Source organism: Artemia sp. Qi Xiang Cuo, chromosome 1 (genome assembly GCF_049724085.1).
Source record: "Artemia sp. Qi Xiang Cuo chromosome 1, ASM4972408v1, whole genome shotgun sequence".
Lineage (NCBI taxonomy): Eukaryota > Metazoa > Arthropoda > Branchiopoda > Anostraca > Artemiidae > Artemia > Artemia sp. Qi Xiang Cuo.
Genome location: NC_142794.1, coordinates 68341728 through 68360607, shown reverse-complemented (window position 1 = coordinate 68360607; position 18880 = coordinate 68341728). Strand labels below are relative to the sequence as shown.

General features: G+C 35.1%; 3 protein-coding genes across 4 annotated transcripts in view; 2 read left to right on the top strand and 1 right to left on the bottom strand.

Moving 5' to 3' along the window:
- LOC148956644 (putative gamma-glutamylcyclotransferase CG2811) overlaps positions 1–10578 on the top strand; it is a 64068-nt gene extending 53490 nt beyond the window's left edge. Inside the window, exon 4 of one of the 2 annotated variants that reach the window (XM_089086450.1) lies at positions 9693–10578. In XM_089086450.1, the coding sequence (XP_088942576.1) occupies positions 9693–9775 (83 nt within the window). In that variant the 3' untranslated portion in view covers positions 9776–10578. The remainder of the gene's footprint in view (positions 1–9692) is intronic. The other variant, XM_089086443.1, reaches the window with a different exon arrangement.
- LOC148956643 (uncharacterized) overlaps positions 1–11564 on the bottom strand; it is a 30411-nt gene extending 18847 nt beyond the window's left edge. Inside the window, exons 1-2 of the mRNA XM_089086394.1 lie at positions 11430–11564; positions 7075–7322 (exon numbers count right to left, since the gene is read on the bottom strand). Of these exons, the coding sequence (XP_088942520.1) occupies positions 7075–7322; positions 11430–11499 (318 nt within the window). The 5' untranslated portion in view covers positions 11500–11564. The remainder of the gene's footprint in view (positions 1–7074; positions 7323–11429) is intronic.
- A 108-nt stretch (positions 11565–11672) lies between these two features.
- LOC148956641 (mitochondrial import inner membrane translocase subunit TIM14) overlaps positions 11673–18880 on the top strand; it is a 68827-nt gene continuing 61619 nt past the window's right edge. The window contains exon 1 of the mRNA XM_089091555.1: positions 11673–11714. Coding sequence (XP_088947681.1) covers positions 11673–11714 — 42 coding nt within the window. The remainder of the gene's footprint in view (positions 11715–18880) is intronic.

Sequence of the window (18880 nt, the reverse complement as noted above, 5' to 3'; positions counted from 1 at the left end):
AATTTTATTTACGAACGTTTTTATTAGTAATAGATATACGTAACTTACAAATTAACTTACGCAACGAACTTCAATATTCGTATTTTTTTATTACGTATATTAGGTGCCCCCCCCCCCCAGTCAATACCTCGCTCTTTACGCTAAAGTTTGATTTTTTTTTTCCAATTCTTTAAGAATGACCCCTTAATCACAAAGGCCGTTAATTAGAATTAATAGCTCTTAAGAAAGTACGAAAAAAAAACTTTAGCGTAAAGAGCGAGGTATTGACTATGAGGCGGACCCAATCAAATACGTAATAGTTTTTGTTCGTTTTAAGTTTTTATGTTGAAAAGTTTTCGGTTGAAAACTTGTTTTTTTTTATTTAATTTCTGATCGTTTTTTTTTAATAATGCTGGGAAATCTGGCGCCCCCTTCATAGTAATGTCCCTTCCCCCATCAAAAATTGCTCCGTGGAAAGATTTCCCACTTAACTCCCGATCCAATCCCCCCCACCCCATTACCAGAAAAAATTCCCCTGAAAACGTCTGTATACTTCTCAATGAACTATAATATATGTAAACGATGGGCATAGCTCACAAATCAAAGCCGTTCTCCCAGGGATACTGTGGGATTAAGTCATCCTCAAAAACACAATTATTATATTTTTCGACCATGCTGAACAAAATGACTATCTAGAAATTTTTATCGGGTGACTTTGGGAAAAAATGAGCGTGGGAGGGGGCCTAGTTTCCCTACATTTATTGCTCTCTTTAAAAGGGCACTAGAACTTTTAATTTCCGTTCGAATGAGCCCTCTCACGATATTCTAGGACCAATGGGTCGATACGATCACCCCTGGGGAACAAAACAAGGAAATAAACACACATCTGTGATCTTTATGGCAAAAAAAATACAAAATTCCAGTTTTTTGCAGATAGGAGCTTGAAACCTTTACAGTAGGATTCGCTGATACGCTGAATCTGATCGTGTAATTTTCATTAAGTTTCAATGACTTTTAGGGGGGGGGTCCCCCATTTTTCAAAAATAAGGCAAATTCTCTCAGGCGCGTAACTTTTGATGGGTATTTGTATCAAAATTCCTTCTTTTTTTTAGTTTCGGTTACAATTGAGCCGGGTCGCTCCTTACTTACAGTTCGTTACCACGAACTGTTTGAAAATCTTGGGGGTATAAAACGAAATCATTGTAATAATTATGGTCCAAAACCCTTAACTGGAGGTATGCAAGAACACCTCCCGTTTTTTCAATTTTTTTTTTCGGTCACGGTTTTGTCCCTTCTATATAAATATTTTTCAGATAATTCACTATTTTTTTAAATGTGATGCACTTATTTTTAAACTTGTCAAGTGATATCATTCAAATGGGAGTAGAGGTCATCCAGTTCATGGTTTGCAACTACATTCTTAGCGTAGTTGAAATCACGCGAAATTAAGCCCAACCAGTGGTTTAATCTCGTCCAAATCCTGGGGGGGGGGGGGGGTGGAGCCAATTTTTCCAAATCAAGTGAAACTGACAGAGAAAACTGAAAAATGAGTCATATAGTAACAAAAAAGGTGAAGATGTACTAAAGACGAAAACTGACCCGTGTCTGTGAATGCTTGAATTATACAGGCTTATCTTAGTTTTGGCAAGATTTTTGGAGAAACTAAATTTCAGCTGGGGGGGGGCAAACTGGGGCCTGAGGGGAAGGGGTGAACTGGGATCTGGGAGGGGCAGTTGTCCCCTCTTTCCCATAGCAAATTACGTCCCCGATCCCAACACCTTGCCACTTAGTGGGACCACTCAAAGTTGTATATTAAAAGAAGGATTCTTATATTTACTTATTCAAATTATTTACCTATTTTTACTATTTAACAGACAGGATAAAACTATTTGTAATGTGTAGCCTATAGAAAAATCACAGTACTAAAAACCTATTTGCATTTTTTTTTTCTGCGATATTTTTTTTATTTATCAGGTTACATTCCAATTTTGTTGTTTGTTTATGTCTATACCTGACCCAAGTTTTTTGGTGCTTAGCAGGGGGGAGGATGTTTAGTGAAATAAGTAAGAGATACAAAAATTTTGCTCATGTTTTGAAAAACTTGAAAATCTTCCTTAGAAAAATAGCTACTCCTAGAACACCAAGGAAATCGACGCGCGATCAAACATGGTATTAAACTTATTTAAAACGTTAAAGCCAAACCAATGTCGCTTCCAATGTTGGAAGAATCAGCCAATTCCATACTGCATTCCTGTTCTCTGTGCCTAAACGCAGGCCTATATTGTTTTGTAAAGTATGGATTAATAAACTTTTTGTAGTAGACTTGACGTTTTGCAGGAATACTCAGCTAGTTTCATGTAAATGTGGTTCATATTTCTGAAAGTACAAGGGCATTAAAAACAATAGGCAGAATTTTGTTATTGTTATTGATTTTTCTATTACAATGGATCTTTCAGCATGAAATGAATTTACAACATCCATGATTACAATTGATTTTTCAATATAACCTCCTAACCTCCTTCAATGTCAAATAGCTCCCCCAAGTGATGCTTCCATCCTTTTAGACTATTTTAAGTGAAATCTAGAGATCCCCTCAACCTTCTAAAAAGTCCATAAGTACAAATCCTTTACAGTCATAGAAAATGGTTGCCATTACCTGACAGAAATTTCAAGCATTTTTTGAATGCCCCTCGTATTATTGTATCTAGTGGTACCGGGAAGGTAAGTTCGAACCCAGAAGTCACAATTGAGTGATGGACACGATGAATGTGCAAAGCTGTATTGGTTGCCCCTTAAAAATAAATAATAGAAACTTTTTTGTTTCGAAATCAGGTAATATGATATAATTTCACGAAACTTTATGATAGATACGGAAATTATGCTTAAGTTTTGAAACTTTGAAAATCCTCTTTAGAGAATAGATACTTGTACAATACCAAGGAAATCGATGCGCGTTACCAATCTTAGAAGTTAATTCTTAGTTCATAATTCTGCAGTTCATTTTTAATACAGAATTTCTTGAGAGCGAGATAGTCTCTGTGAGAGGGAAAGCTGGCATAACTTTTTCAGAATTGTATAAAATTACATGGATTTACAACATCCATGATTACAATTGATTTTTCAATATAACCTCCTAACCTCCTTCAATGTCAAATAGCTCCCCCAAGTGATGCTTCCATCCTTTTAGACTATTTTTAGTGAAATCTAGAGATCCCCTCAACCTTCTAAAAATTCCACAAGTACAAATCCTTTACAGTCATAGAAAATGGTTGCCATTACCTGACAGAAATTTCAAGCATTTTTTGAATGCCCCTCGTATTATTGTATCTAGTGATACCGGGAAGGTAAGTTCGGACCCAGAAGTCACAATTGAGTGATGGACACGATGAATGTGCAAAGCTGTATTGGTTGCCCCTTAAAAATAAATAATAGAAACTTTTTTGTTTCGAAATCAGGTAATATGATATAATTTCACGAAACTTTATGATAGATACGGAAATTATGCTTAAGTTTTGAAACTTTGAAAATCCTCTTTAGAGAATAGATACTTGTACAATACCAAGGAAATCGATGCGCGTTACCAATCTTAGAAGTTAATTCTTAGTTCATAATTCTGCAGTTCATTTTTAATATAGAATTTCTTGAGAGCGAGATAGTCTCCGTGAGAGAGAAAGCTGGCATAACTTTTTCAGAATTGTATAAAATTACATGGATTTACAACATCCATGATTACAATTGATTTTTCAATATAACCTCCCTAAATGTCAATAGCTCCCCCAGGTGATGCTTCCATCCTTTTAGACTATTTTTAGTGAAATCTAGAGATCCCCTCAACCTTCTAAAAATTCCACAAGTACAAATCCTTTACAGTCATAGAAAATGGTTGCCATTACCTGACAGAAATTTCAAGCATTTTTTGAATGCCCCTCGTATTATTGTATCTAGTGGTACCGGGAAGGTAAGTTCGGACCCAGAAGTCACAATTGAGTGATGGACACGATGAATGTGCAAAGCTGTATTGGTTGCCCCTTAAAAATAAATAATAGAAACTTTTTTGTTTCGAAATCAGGTAATATGATATAATTTCACGAAACTTTATGATAGATACGGAAATTATGCTTAAGTTTTGAAACTTTGAAAATCCTCTTTAGAGAATAGATACTTGTACAATACCAAGGAAATCGATGCGCGTTACCAATCTTAGAAGTTAATTCTTAGTTCATAATTCTGCAGTTCATTTTTAATATAGAATTTCTTGAGAGCGAGATAGTCTCCGTGAGAGGGAAAGCTGGCATAACTTTTTCAGAATTGTATAAAATTACATGGATTTACAACATCCATGATTACAATTGATTTTTCAATATAACCTCCCTAAATGTCAAATAGCTCCCCCAAGTGATGCTTCCATCCTTTTAGACTATTTTTAGTGAAATCTAGAGATCCCCTCAACCTTCTAAAAATTCCACAAGTACAACTCCTTCACAGTCATAGAAAGTGGTTGCCATTACCTGACAGAAATGTCAAGCATTTTTTGAATGCCCCTCGTATTATTGTATCTAGTGGTACCGGGAAGGTAAGTTCGGACCCAGAAGTCACAATTGAGTGATGGACACGATGAATGTGCAAAGCTGTATTGGTTGCCCCTTAAAAATAAATAATAGAAACTTTTTTGTTTCGAAATCAGGTAATATGATATAATTTCACGAAACTTTATGATAGATACGGAAATTATGCTTAAGTTTTGAAACTTTGAAAATCCTCTTTAGAGAATAGATACTTGTACAATACCAAGGAAATCGATGCGCGTTACCAATCTTAGAAGTTAATTCTTAGTTCATAATTCTGCAGTTCATTTTTAATATAGAATTTCTTGAGAGCGAGATAGTCTCCGTGAGAGGGAAAGCTGGCATAACTTTTTCAGAATTGTATAAAATTACATGGATTTACAACATCCATAATTACAATGGACTTTCCAATATAACATCCTTTAATGTCAAATAGCTCCCCCAGTTGATGCTTCCACCCTTTTAGACTATTTTAAGTGAAATCTAGAGATCCCTTTAAGCTTCTAAAAATTCCACATGTACAACCCCTTCACAGTCATAGAAAGTGGTTGCCATTACCTGACAGAAATGTCAAGCATTTTTTGAATGCCCCTCGTATTATTGTATCTAGTGGTACCGAGAAGGTAAGTTCGGACCCAGGAGTCACAATTGAGGGATGGACACGATGAATGTGCAAAGCTGTATTGGTTGCCCATTAAAAATAAATAATAGAAACTTTTTTCTTTCGAAATCAGGTAATATGATATAATTTCACGAAACTTTATGATAGATACGGAAATTATGCTTAGGTTTTGAAACTTTGAAAATCCTCTTTAGAGGATAGATACTTGTACAATACCAAGGAAATCGATGCGCGTTACCAATCTTAGAAGTTAATTCTTAGTTCATAATTCTGCAGTTCATTTTTACTATAGAATTTCTTGAGAGCGAGATAGTCTCCGTGAGAGGGAAAGCTGGCATAACTTTTTCATAATTGTATAAAAATGATTATATTTACTTCCTGATGATAGTCTATCATCCTAGGTTACTTCTATATGATAATACTTCTTGTCTTTGGGCAGATAGTCATACAATAAGGGTAATTTAGATAGTCTTTTAGTTTGTGAGCCGCTTGAAGGCAATTAAAGACCAAAAATGATTTAAAAATTTATGACCGACCATGTCCACAGGATTTGCAAGCGAGTGGTTGAATGAGATTTCTAATTAACATCGTTTTTAATTAAAAACGGGCAAAGATTAATTTTTTTTTAAAAAGGTTATTCCTGCGGGAAGTAGAGAGCGAATTCGGTATCGGGCGTTTTGGTACCGTGCGTATCGGTGTCAGGCGTCGGGTGTTTTTTTTTGTTTTTTTTCAATCATGGTTTTGTGCCTTCTACATGATTTTTTTTTTTATTAAAAATGGGTAAAGATTAATTTAAAAAACAAAGTTTTTCTGAGGGAAGTAAAGAGCAAAGTTGAAACTTAAAACGAACAAAAAGTATTACCTCATAGCCTATCTAATATACATATCAATAAAACTACTGCAAATAAAGCAACTGGTGATATTTCCCTATATTTGTAGGATTATAGAAAACTTGCGCTTTACTGAAAACACAAAACAATATAGGAGTTTTGGAATAGTAAAGTAAACCATTTAAGGGCGCTTAACAGTATAAAAATGAAGTATTTTAGGATTGTCGCTTAGTTTTTTTTCCTTTAATTTGGCATCACTTATGCACAATGAGCTCAGTCCAATGATTGACTGTCTTTTTGGAGCTGAAAAGGATACTTTTTGATTATTTTGATGACAAATTCGAAGTAAACCAATCTTGACAGTATTAGGACTACAAATTCATGGCTTAAAATTCGTATCATAACTTCTCCGTCCGCCGAAATTCTCCGTTGTATGAAATAAGCCGATTTCCAGAGTTAATATTATGGTTTATTTGTTCTTCATTTTGAGTAATACTAGGTGAGATCAAGATGTAACCTGATATAGCAATCCATTATCTTTGCATGCTCTTTAATGACTTTCTACTTCTGAAAATCACATTTATTTGTGTTCCTAAGCTTTTAAGGTAATTTTAATAGTATACTGAAAGTTGCTGATACTGCAGGTCGTGTAAGACTATGAAAAGCGTTATAGATTAATTTGTTGTTGTTAGGCTACGTACTCACTTTTGACTCCTAAATCAACGTTCTTCTTTTATATACTTGGCATTTGTGTTTTCAGTAACGTTTGGGAGGGGGCAATGGATTTTACCATCTGGATGGCTATGTTTGTTAGATGATTTTGCTATTGAAATTGCTTTAGTTTTAGTTTTTTACCGACCGAGACTGATCTTCGTGCATGGATTCTACATCATAAAAAGTTGTGCCTGTAAAATATTAGCGTTTTGCGCCACTATTTAACCGACGCAAATTTTTCTATCCAATGGATGGAAATATTGGAGCGGGGAGGCATCCTTCTATCCCCCATACTTGATACTCCTCTTAGTAACTTTTTTGTGCATCTGCTGGAGGAAAGTGTCATGAACAATCCCAAACTTACTTTTTTTACATTACATTCGTCGAATTCAAAATCAAAGTAGTAGTCTGTTTGGCCAAATTTTCCTTCTTTGAAGCATTTCTCGCTTCGTCCGTAGAAAGATCCGCGTGTGTAAATTACACCATCGAAGTCGTTTTCTGTTATAACAGCGACTGACATTGAGTTATCATTGCAGTTGAGTTGGACTCTGTGGTAACCCTCTGTTGGCGCACCAATATTGATTCTGTTGCTGAGATCTTCTCGCCAAATACCTGAAAGGTGTTTACGGTTATGTAAGGATAAAAAAACAAAAAACAAAGGCTTTGATATTAATTTATCACCCTGAGCAGGTTCGTGTTTTCATAATAATGACCTGATTAGTTATTGCCTAGACAGACACCTCCTATCATTTCTTATTGAACCTTTTTTTTATAGTTTTTTGATTGAACCTTTTATATGGTCATTCCTGACCTAATTAGATATTTTATTTTTCAGGCCTGTGCGACTATCTCCCATCCCCCCCCCCACCCTCAATATCATAATCACATAAAATATGTTAAAAAAGTCAAATATTCTGCAAAGGATGTAAAACAGGGCTGTGTTTTGGGGTCACAAGACTTGAAGCTTCTTTCTGAAAAGTTAGAAGTATCTCCTTGGATTCAAGAAAATGAGCTCGGAGACAACCCCAAATAAGTTTGATCGATGTCTTATGAATATGTACAGAAGTTTATTTCTGGAGGAGGTGGGGCGTGAATCCAAGAAAAACAGACTAATATTGTAAAAAAAAAAAAAAAACATCTCTAGTTATAGGGAGAATATTGAAAATTCAGGAAGTACGTCTCAAACCTTTCCTTCCTCCTCTGCCTATGTGGCTGTGTGTTCAATTCTTTTTGTTCATTCAATATAGCTCATCTTTTGCCTCAAGTAGGGGTAAGTTACGTATTCTTTAAGATTAATCAGTAAATTCTGCTTATTGCGGATCAGTAGAGATTGTCATTCATGCCAATTCACTTACTATTCGCTTGCCATCTGGAATATACTAGTTAATCGCATTTTTAGTTTTTTCACCCCCTGAAAAACATGTGGCAATACAAACACACAAAATAAACCTGGAAACCAGGGGATAAGATTAACTATTACCTCATGAAATACTCCTGTCTTTTAATCCCGCATAGTAAGTATAATAAAACGGTAAAAAACAATATTAAAAAAAAATGCTAGGGCCCATCAATTCCAGATTAATCCTTGGCAGAATAAAGCTCTTACTAAAACAGAATGTACCAAGCGATTTTGTTTTTATTATTGAACATTACTAGCTGTACAGTATGTTCTTTTCTTACTTCTTTTTGCTTCATTTAGTTTTTTTTTTCATGCTAAGGTAATTTTATATAATAAGTTTAATATGTATATGTACCACAATAAAGCTGCATTATTCGCCTACATAGTCTATATTGTACAGATCAATTGCGACAGTGCTTCAAGTAGTTCAGCCTTGGTTAGTTCTGTTAAAGCACAATAGAAATTTCACTGTAAATTTTGCTATAATATTTATTGCAGGTACTTTGGAAGTGTGGTTATGACAAGTGAATTGTGCCCGGCTTTTTATAGTATCTTTAACTTGAATTTTATAAGTACATGTTCAATCCAATGGAGAAGGGAAAAAACAGCTAGAAATTCAAATACTCAAATATTTCCTTTTCCTTAAATCTGATAATTACTATGATCATCGCTAGTATCATCGCTTGTCACCAGTTTCTTCATTATGGATTTAACTTGTGTAGTCAAACACTTAATACGGTCAATTGAGGATAGGATTAAGGTGGGTGTCCACTACCCTCGAATCCCCCTCCTGCCGCAAAGATTTTAAAGATGTCTTTTGGACAGGAAGATAGTTGAAACTTTAAGGGGTTGTTGAAATAAATCTAAAGACAGTAATTAGAACTAATAAATTAAAAACAAATATTTTAACTCGTAAGCCGAAGACGTGAAAAACTGTAGAAATGTTCAATTTATAAACCAATAAAAAAAAATTTGGTAACGAAAACTAACGGAAATTAATTAAAGAAAAATTTTCCTTAAAAAGAATTTTTTCAAAGAAAATTAAAGAGCCACATTTAACTCAAAACGACCAGAATTTATTTTTAAGAATAAATAAAATCCAAAGCAAACTCAACTAGCAAAGATCTGTGTAATAGGCCTTAGAACTTTTATGGCTATAGAATGGGGAAGGGGACAGTAGCCGAACTCCTGTTTGTAGTATTTTATGTTCGTTTTAAGTTAAACTTGAATGCTCAATTTATCATTTTATCTCAACTTACCTTATCTTGAAAATGCTCAACTTATCTTGAATGCTTATTCTCAGATATATTTATTCATCTTTATTAGTATCTGCGAGTTTCTATACGTTAGCTATGATCGTTTATTTTTCTTTCCGTTTGTTCAGGGTCTCATTTATTCTTTCAAGTAATTAAATAAAATAGAAACAATTTTTATCATCTGAAAGTAAGGAGCAACATTAAAACTTAAAACGAACAGAAATTATTACGTATATTAAGGGATTGCTTCTTCCTCAACACCTCGCTCTTTACGCTGAAGTTTTTTAGTACTTTTAAAAATGCTTCTTATTGTTTTTACTATTTCAGGCTTTCTATTCGTCAGACTTCCGTATTGCAATGTTGCAACTATCCGAGAACGACTAGATGGAATGATAATACAATGGTGTTAAAGTCTGAAACTGCAGGCTCTGCCAATTTTGTGCCAAGCAAAAAATAGTTTTTCTCTAGAACTATTACACATTATAATTTATCTAAATTTAATGAACTTGATCCAAGGATACATAGGCCTAGATTTACCTATAGGCCCGGACCTAGGGACACACAATACCAGGGGGTGCAATACATTATCACTGAGTGACTTTTTTCTTAACAAAAACTGAACTCATGCGGTTTATCGTCAAAGTGCCAGGTGCACTATGCCGGCGCACTGCCTACGCACAGGAAAGTGATTTTAAAACAGCACAGGAATTCTGTGGCCACTGACAAACTGTCAGATTTTTTCCAAGAATGGCACCTGAGAGTTTGGTATCACCTCTTGATTACTTTTGGCTCATCAGTTGCATTCTGTTCAGTGCTTCCACTAACATCAAATTTCCCCAAAAATCTCACAAAAACGGAACGGTAAAAACGCTTGAGCCTAGGATAGTCAAAGCTTTAAATCCGGCCCTGAGAATACAGTCTCTTCTTTAACAATGAATTCGTTGAGCCTTCACTTGAAGGAATCAGTGAAAGTGTTTCATGAAATAATCAGTTGTTACGGATCATTATGCAGTTCCAAACAATGCTCTTTTAAGTACTTTTTCCAAGGCATTTCCTGCTTAAGGTAGTCAGATTTGCCTCTGTGTCTACTTGTTTCGATTTTCTCCTAGAGAAACGGTAGGATCATTTCTTAAGTTTAATTTGAAATTATCTTTAAATTATTATCAATATCTGAAAAAAATCATTGTTAATTTGTTAGTGAAATCCGAGGATATAGATGTAATATGTCGTTTCAGGTAGCTTTTTCTAGGATTGTTTTTATTTCTGATATAATTTGTAATTGGAACATGTGGCTATTCAAAACGGAGGACTAACTGTTCGTAATGACCCCAATGGGAGATTGTCCCTTGGGTAGAAGCACCATTCCTAGCAGTCTGTTTTAAGGTTGTGCAGTCCGTTCAATTTTCCTCCCATATGGTTTGAATATATTAACGAAAGATGACAACTTTACTATTATCCCGTAACTCAGGTTCATTTGTATCCATCTACTGAATTAAATTTTTGAAATTTGGTGTACGGAGTTTTTAGATTAGAAATACGCTGAAATTGTTAGAAAAGGGACAGTTTTTTTTATATTTATTTTGTAAGCAAGTTTAGATCTTTATCTGTGAAAAAGTCTAAGTAATATCATTATCCTATTTCGATGAATGAATTCTGCACGATACAGCTGCAGGCTTGTCACTTGTTTTAAGCGGAACATGTACCTTAACACAAAACGATTTAGCAAGAATTTGAAGAAAAAGATTTTGGGTACAAGCTAATATCATCTATAGAGTCCTGTAGCCAATTTAAGAAAGAGTGCCTTCCTCTCAATCTGGTAATTGCAAAAATTTCTACATACTTCATACAGTTCTTATATAAATAGTCAAAATTTTATTCATGGCATTAAAATGCTAAAGAAGTTTAACCTACTAAACTATAAATCATAAGAATTATGAAATAATATTTAGTTTGGTACCCAAAACTAATCCACCTAATAAAACAAGGCTATATTCTCACGGGTCTTATAAAAACCAAAGTGATATGCTTACTTAGCTGGAATCACACTTAGAAGGAATTGCTTACCATCACAATATGCACAAGATATCAGAGTTTGTATTACAATAAAAAACTTTGTTATCCACAGATGAATCATTATTAACTATGCATATTTCTTTTGTGAATGAAGTCTGGGTCAATAGCTTATAATTTTTATTGACCTTGCCACTGGCTATACGCAGGCGATAAAGCTCGAAACCAAACAGACAAAATTCATGATTCTGAATTTCGGCAACGTAAATTTTAGCAACAAGTTTGAAAACGAAAAAGATGGTAAGGTTGCCTAATGGATACAACTTGCCTACAGCCCAAGTAGTATTCTTTTAAACCTTTCCCCACAGTTTCTTTACTTTTAAAGCTTTAAAGACTTTTTGGAAAAATTAAACATTTTCCTAGTTTACAGGTACTCCTCCTGTGAAGGAAACACTAAAGTTCTGAAAACAATTTAAAAAAAATTATTTAAATTGGTCCTAAAAGCACTTTACTTAACCCCTTCCTCCCTATAGTGGGAAAAATATACAGCCATGGGTGTACAGAAGGGGTGCAGGGGGAGGGCATCTGCTCCCTTAGAACTTCAAATTTACACTTGATATGGCTGAAAAAGCAGATGGTTAAAAAAGTAGGCTTAGATGACTAAAAAACAGTTGATAAAAGGTAGATGGGTAAAATTCTACTTTAGCTACTTTGGCTGTCCTGGAAAGGGGTAGGTTAGAAAAATAAAGGTAAATATCTACCAAATCATATTATTGAGTTAGGACTAAAGTGAATACACCATTTGATGCCTTTTTTATGCTGATTACAAATATAATAATCATTTCTATTGGAAATGAATTACAGCCCCCCTCCCCCTATATATGCCAATTCAGGCTGTGGTTAGGTATATCTTGGGGGGGGGGGCTGAAATTCATTTCCGATAGAAATGATTATTATATTTGTAATCAGCATAAAAAAAGGCATCAAATGATGTATTCACTTTATTCCTAACTCAACAATATGATTTGGTAGATATTTACCAAAATAAAACTCAGGGATATGTCTACAGGCTAAAGTAGCCTATGTCCTGGGAAGTTATTTTGAAGTAGGCTACCTACCTCCACTCCTCACTGTAAAGGGTCATGACCTTTAAAAATTTGTGTGTTATAAAAGTGAAACCTTGCAAAATAGATCTGTTAAATTAAGTACAACAAAATTGTTTTCAGCTCCACAACTTTGCTCAATCCTAATTTATATGGTTTTAAAGATATGCAAATATATTTCCAAAATTTGAAAAAAAAAACAAAAAACATTGATATGGCTTAAAATTATATTAAAATAATAAGATACCACCAGATGGCTAATGTGACAGTGTATATATATAGGCTATACAAATCTTTAAATTAGCCAACCAGTATTTTAAGCCTAGGAGTCCAGCTGGACATAAGGAAACGTTTTAAGAAAATAATTCTCACTCCACAATATACAGAAAAATCCTAGTTAACACATTTTGCAGGGGGAGAGCCTTTATCTTCACTTCTTTCCTTTTATTTCCAGTTATTCTAAGAAATTCATGAATTTCTTAGAGCCTATATATTCACAGAATATATACCCCAACCCCCTAATGTGCAAATATATACCTAGAATTACATCCCTAATCTAAATATAACATCTATGTGCATCACAAATCAACTTTACTCCCATATTAGCCATGTTGTGGGTGTCCTAAAATAGCAGGAATTACATTTTCAGAACTAAAGCTAGACAAAAAGAAACTGATAACTGAAAACTAAGGTAAAATGTTGTTTTGTCAAAATTTCAATAGGTAGACCTGTCATGTAGGCAATTTTCAGGACCCTCTAGAGAGAGAAGGAGTAGAGGTAGATATTTCAAAATACCTTCCTGGGACATATTTTGGTAAATTTTTTACAGTTCATATTATTGACTTACAAATAAAGTAAACATACCACTCAATGCCTTTTTTATGCTCTTTCCAAATATAATAGTCAGTTTTCAGTAGCATATCCAGGGGGACAGAGCAGCCTGGGCCCCCCCCAAAATTTTTTTTCTTCTTTTTTTTTAAGTGCCAATATAGTAAGTTCTGAAATATTCATGCTTTTAAGTTATTTGCAACACCTGTTCTTTTTTTCATTTCTTGTTAAATGGCTATCTATTTCTCCAGCAAGCTTATATCATTATTTTATCATCAAATGAGCAATCACCTCCTGTAATCAAACAAGATGTCAAGAAATTTTTCTCACTATTTAACCCCCACAGCTATAAGCACTAGCTTCTCTGCATTGAATGAATTGTAATAAGGAATTGGACTAAGAGGCAATAGTTCATTCAAAGTTTCAAACGCTGCCATAATTCCAGTGTAAGCTAAGCATTGAAACAGAAAGGTCACATGAGAGGAAAGAAAGAAAATTACCTTAAATCACATGTCCAGCAAGATAAGGTGGTGTTGAGCCTCCTGTAGAAATATTGCTGGTGGTGTTTCAAGGTTATGATTTGACATCCCAGTTCAGCCTCCATTTGGCATTGGCCAAATCTTGATCAACTCCTTTCTTAAAGGCATCTAGAATTTTAGATAGGATGGTGGCTTTGGATAGGCTATTCCAGAGTGGAACAGAATGGACTGAGAAGAACTGTTGGCACTCTTGCTTGATGCAATGGGGGGCCTGCAGCTTCTTGGTGTGTCCTCTTTTGGTAGTTGAGAAGGACAGGGAAAAGACATGACTTAATAGGTCATTTTTTAGCAACTTACAAATTGCTATTACGTCTCCTCTTTTCCTACAGTATACTCAGGTAGGGAGTTTGAGTAAGGTGAGATGTTCCTTGTAAGATTTGTCTTGGAATGCTGAGATAAGCTTTGTTGCTCTTATTTAGACACACTCAAGTACTTTCACATCCATCTTATAGTACAGAGAGCCTACAGTCATGCCAAATTCGAGGTGAGAACCGACCATGGCTTTGTACAGTTTTGTAATCACTCCTGATATCCTGGTGGTAAATGTTTGCTTTATGAGGCCAAGGGCTTGGTTTGCTTTTGCAACTTGATCTTGTGTGTGGCAGTGAAACTTCAGTTGATTGTCAACAATAACCCCCAGGTCCTTCTCCTCACTGACTGCCTCAAGCTGGGCATCTCCTTTGTGATATGCAAGTTTTGGATTATTGTGTCCAAGATGTAGAACTTTACATTTTAAGGCATTGAACTGTAGACACCAATCCGATGACCATCTAGATAGTCTGTCCAGATCTTCTTGCATAGTTGATAGATTTAGGTTGTTCTGGGCCAGTCCTAGGAGCTTGCAGTCATCAGCATATAGTGTCAAAGGATTCTTCAGGTTTGTTGTACAGTTATTGATACACATGCTGACAAGCCTAATTAGTTCTAGTTAGTTCATGTAGTAAGATACTAATATGAAACTTGTGCTTTACTTGAAGAGCGGTTTCTTGGGTTTTCTGTTTCTGGAAATCTCACTGGCTCTGCAGTAGCAAAACAAATCATCAGCCTATGCATTGCGTTTGGCTTAAAAATGAAGAAATTTGTGGGGGTTGGTTTTGACAGAGCCAGCAACATGTCAGGCTGCTATTCTGGTGCACAGGCAGAAATTAGGAAAAAATTTCCGCATGTGATCTACACCCACTGTGCATTGCACAGCTTAACCTTTAGGTCAACCTTTGCTACTATACAGCAGATTATATCATTTTTATTATCCTCACCAAAAAGAACAAATAGGTTTGTAGAAGTGGTTGCTGTCATTTGTCCCAATAGTACTGAGAGGAAGCTTGTGAAGTTGTGCAAAATGAGATGGGTGGAGTGTCACAATTGCATTTTAGTTTTTATTTCTTTGTATTGTGCAACTATTTCCATACTTGAGGAAATAGTTGGTAGCATATGGTGCAATACGGAAGTTATTTCAAAAGTGAATGTGTTGGTTTCAGCAGCAAGCGAATTTAGTTTTATGTTCACAATGGCTATGCTAGAGTTTGTAAGTGCCATAATGCTCTCTGTTGCATAGGAAGTAGTTGAAGCATACTGTGTGATACAGAAGTTATTTCTAAAGTGAATGTGTTGGTTTCAGCAGCAAGCAAATTTAGTTTTAGGTTCACAATGGCTATGCTAGAGTTTGTAAGTGCCATAATGCTCTCTGTCTCTAAGGTGCTGTAAGCCAAAGATTTAGACTTAGTTGAGTGCTGTTGGCATGTTAAGCTATGTTTTGATATTTTACTGCAGTCAAAACAAAATAATTTTGAAACAATTTTTCAGAAAGCCTATGAGCTTGCACAAGAGTTAAATGTGGCTCCGACTGTTCCAAGGTCTATCCACCAAAAGTCCATCTACAATAATGACTCCATCAAGGTTTTTTATTGCGAGTTATTGTTCAAACCTTACTTTGCTTCACTTATTGAAGAATTTGATCAAAGATTTTTGCGCCATCAGGAGGCATCTTTCAAAAAATCGGAAGGCTTTTGCCAGCTAACAGCAAGTCATTAAAAATTAATGAATTTGTGAGCGCTGTTGCTGTTTACGAGGGATTTCACGGGGGTAGACGTGCGCTCAAATGTGAGTTAGTCCTTTGGAAACAGAAGTGGCTCGGAATGTCTGAGGAACCATAAACTGTTGCTTCAACTCTTGCATCATGTGATGTAAAATTTTTCCCATGCATTTGAAGGCTTTTGACGATTACCAGTGACTACCACTTCTGCTGAGAGGAGCTTTAGCTATCTTAAGCGACTAAAAACCTATCTGCAGAGCTCAACAGGCGAGGAGCGTCTGAATGGACTAGCTCACATGACCCTGAACCACAATATCCAGGTCAATGGTGACCAAGTTTTTAATTGATTTGCAGCCAAAAAAACTGGTGGCTGTTACTCTGAGAGGTTAGGTTGTCTTTCGTTGCTCGTTTCTCTAAATGCCAGTGATTCTGTTTTTTAAACTTTAATTGTGCTTCATCCTCTGTAAACAATGTTAATATCAATCCATTTCTTGCTTTCATGACTGCTATATTAGGTAGATTGAGGCCCCCACCCCTCCAAAACCAAATTCTGGGTAATTGTCTTTAATATAATATTATTTTTTATTTATTTGGTTCTCTAAAAAAAGGGTCCTATAGGCAAATATAAGGAATAATGCACTTCTTTTTTTTATAGTTTCTAAATTCTGCTGCTTCGTGGCAGTTCCAAAACATCTACTCGCCCAAAATAGAAACTCTCACTGCTTCTAACTTTTTTTTTTTAATTCTGACTTAGTTGGCAAAATTTTGTCATTCATTCTCAAACAAAAAAGTCTACAACTAGAGATACTCATGACAAGTGTGTACTTTTCATTTCTTTACCTAGCTACCCCCCCCCATACCCCCCGCCTGAATCTTGCATTATGATAGATAATTTTCTTGCTCACATGAATGCTATAAAAAGGTAGACTGACGGCCCCCCCCCAAAAAAAAATCCTGGATACACCACTGTCAGTTTCGTTGGAAATGAATTTTACCCCCACCCCTATATACACCAATTCAGGGTATATATTTGCTCATTAGGGGGTGGGGGTAAATTTTATTTCTGATGTAAATGAGAGGTAAGTTTAAACTTTTAAAGTATTTCTCTCTGAGGAGGATTAATTATAAAGTAGGATCCCAAATCTTAACAAGTCTAGGCTATCTTATTTCTTATGTTGACATAAGATGCCCAGTGACTTGTATAGCTAAATAACCACTCTAGCAGGTAAGCCACTGTAAAATCTAGGGTAAAAGACTTCTTTTTGGGAAAGACCACCTTTTTGACATTTTGGAAGAATAGAGATGGATGTTTAGACTGCCCCTCTTTTACTACAGTATGATGCAATGCAAGTGTAGACCCAATCAAACCTCACAGAGACACCCCAATGGGAGTAGTTTGTCATCATAAATTCAATATCTGGTGTCAGTTTTGACAAGCAATTGAAATGAAAAAAATATATATATTTGGTATTTACAATTTGTAGAATAAATATCAAGAAATAGAAGTTACATGTTTAGAATTAGAAGACAATCAGCTTTGTGTTAATGTGTAAAAAGAAACTGAAACACTGAAAGGATATATACATAAAAATAGGATAATTTCCATTTCCAAAAAGAGGTCCATCTAGGTAAGTCAGTGAACTAATAATTTCAAGTGTTTGATCTTAAATAATTTTAATAGGCCTAATAACCATATTCTTACATAGCTTAGATTTTTAGCTATTCATCAGCTCATACAATTCTTCTCAATTACTATTTGGTAACAAGATGTGAACATTTTAAGTTTTACATCATTTTGGCCAATTGGATACTAGTTTTTTACCCTATATCTTGCCACCTAGTCTAAAAAGTGAATTGGGTAAATGTTTACATGGTTCCATTACTGACAGAGACAAGATGAACATGCAGGAAAGGTCTAGATTAGAGACTATTAAGATGGAAACTTTTGAAGAAAGCAATTCTTACTTCATAATAAGAAAATAATTGTAGCTAACAGATTTTGACTACAGCTCCATTATACTTTACTCCCCCCCCCCCCTCCATGTTGCCAAAATGTAGCCCAAAACATATTTTTCTCATCCATTTTGCCACCCATCTCTCTTGTTCTGTACCAGTTGATTAAATTTGTGGTTACACAGGTTGAAATAAGAGAGATGCATTGGCAGAACATACGAAATATATAATTCAGGCCATGTATTTGCACATTAGCCTTGGGGGATGGGGGGTAAAATATAGTGAAGCTGCAGTCAAAATTTGTTGATTACAATGATTATGCATATTATGAAGTAAGAATTTTTTTTATAACATGTTTCTTTCTCAATAGCCCTTAATCTAGACCTTTAGCAAACATGCTACTTCATGAATTTTTTAATCTGTTTCCAAATATACAGTAGTAACCATTTCACTCATAAATGCACCCAAAGCCAATCTAGCTTTTTGTTAAGGGAGGCAGATGTAGATTTGCCTCCCTTGCTGCTCCATCAATTCTGTACTATCTGCAAAAAATGTAGGATTTTGCAGTTTTTGCCAGAAGAAAGATCACAAATGTCTGTATTTTTGTTATTTTTTCTAGGGGTGATGGTATCAACCCAATGGTCCTAGAAGATTTGGAGAAGGCTCATTCAAATTGAAATTAAAAGTTTTAGTGCCCTTTTTAAGGGGCCAAAAAGATGGGACCCTTCCTTCCACACCCCTTTTTACCCCAAAAACATCCAATCAAAATTTTGAGAAAGATCTATTGTTCACCATAGTTGAAAAGTCCAACAACAAACCCTGTGGGGATAAGATATACCCCAAAGCCACTGGGGAAAGGGTAAACAAAATTCAGTGAGAAGTTTTTTGGAGGGAATATTTCTATAAAATTTTACATGGGAGAATTATCCAGAATTCAAATCTGGGATTTAATTTATTTGTCTTACTTTCTCTTTGGCAATTCAATTTTCTATATACAGTTTTTCTGAGGGAACTGTTGAGAGAAAATTTTCTGTTGGGTTGGAATTGTCT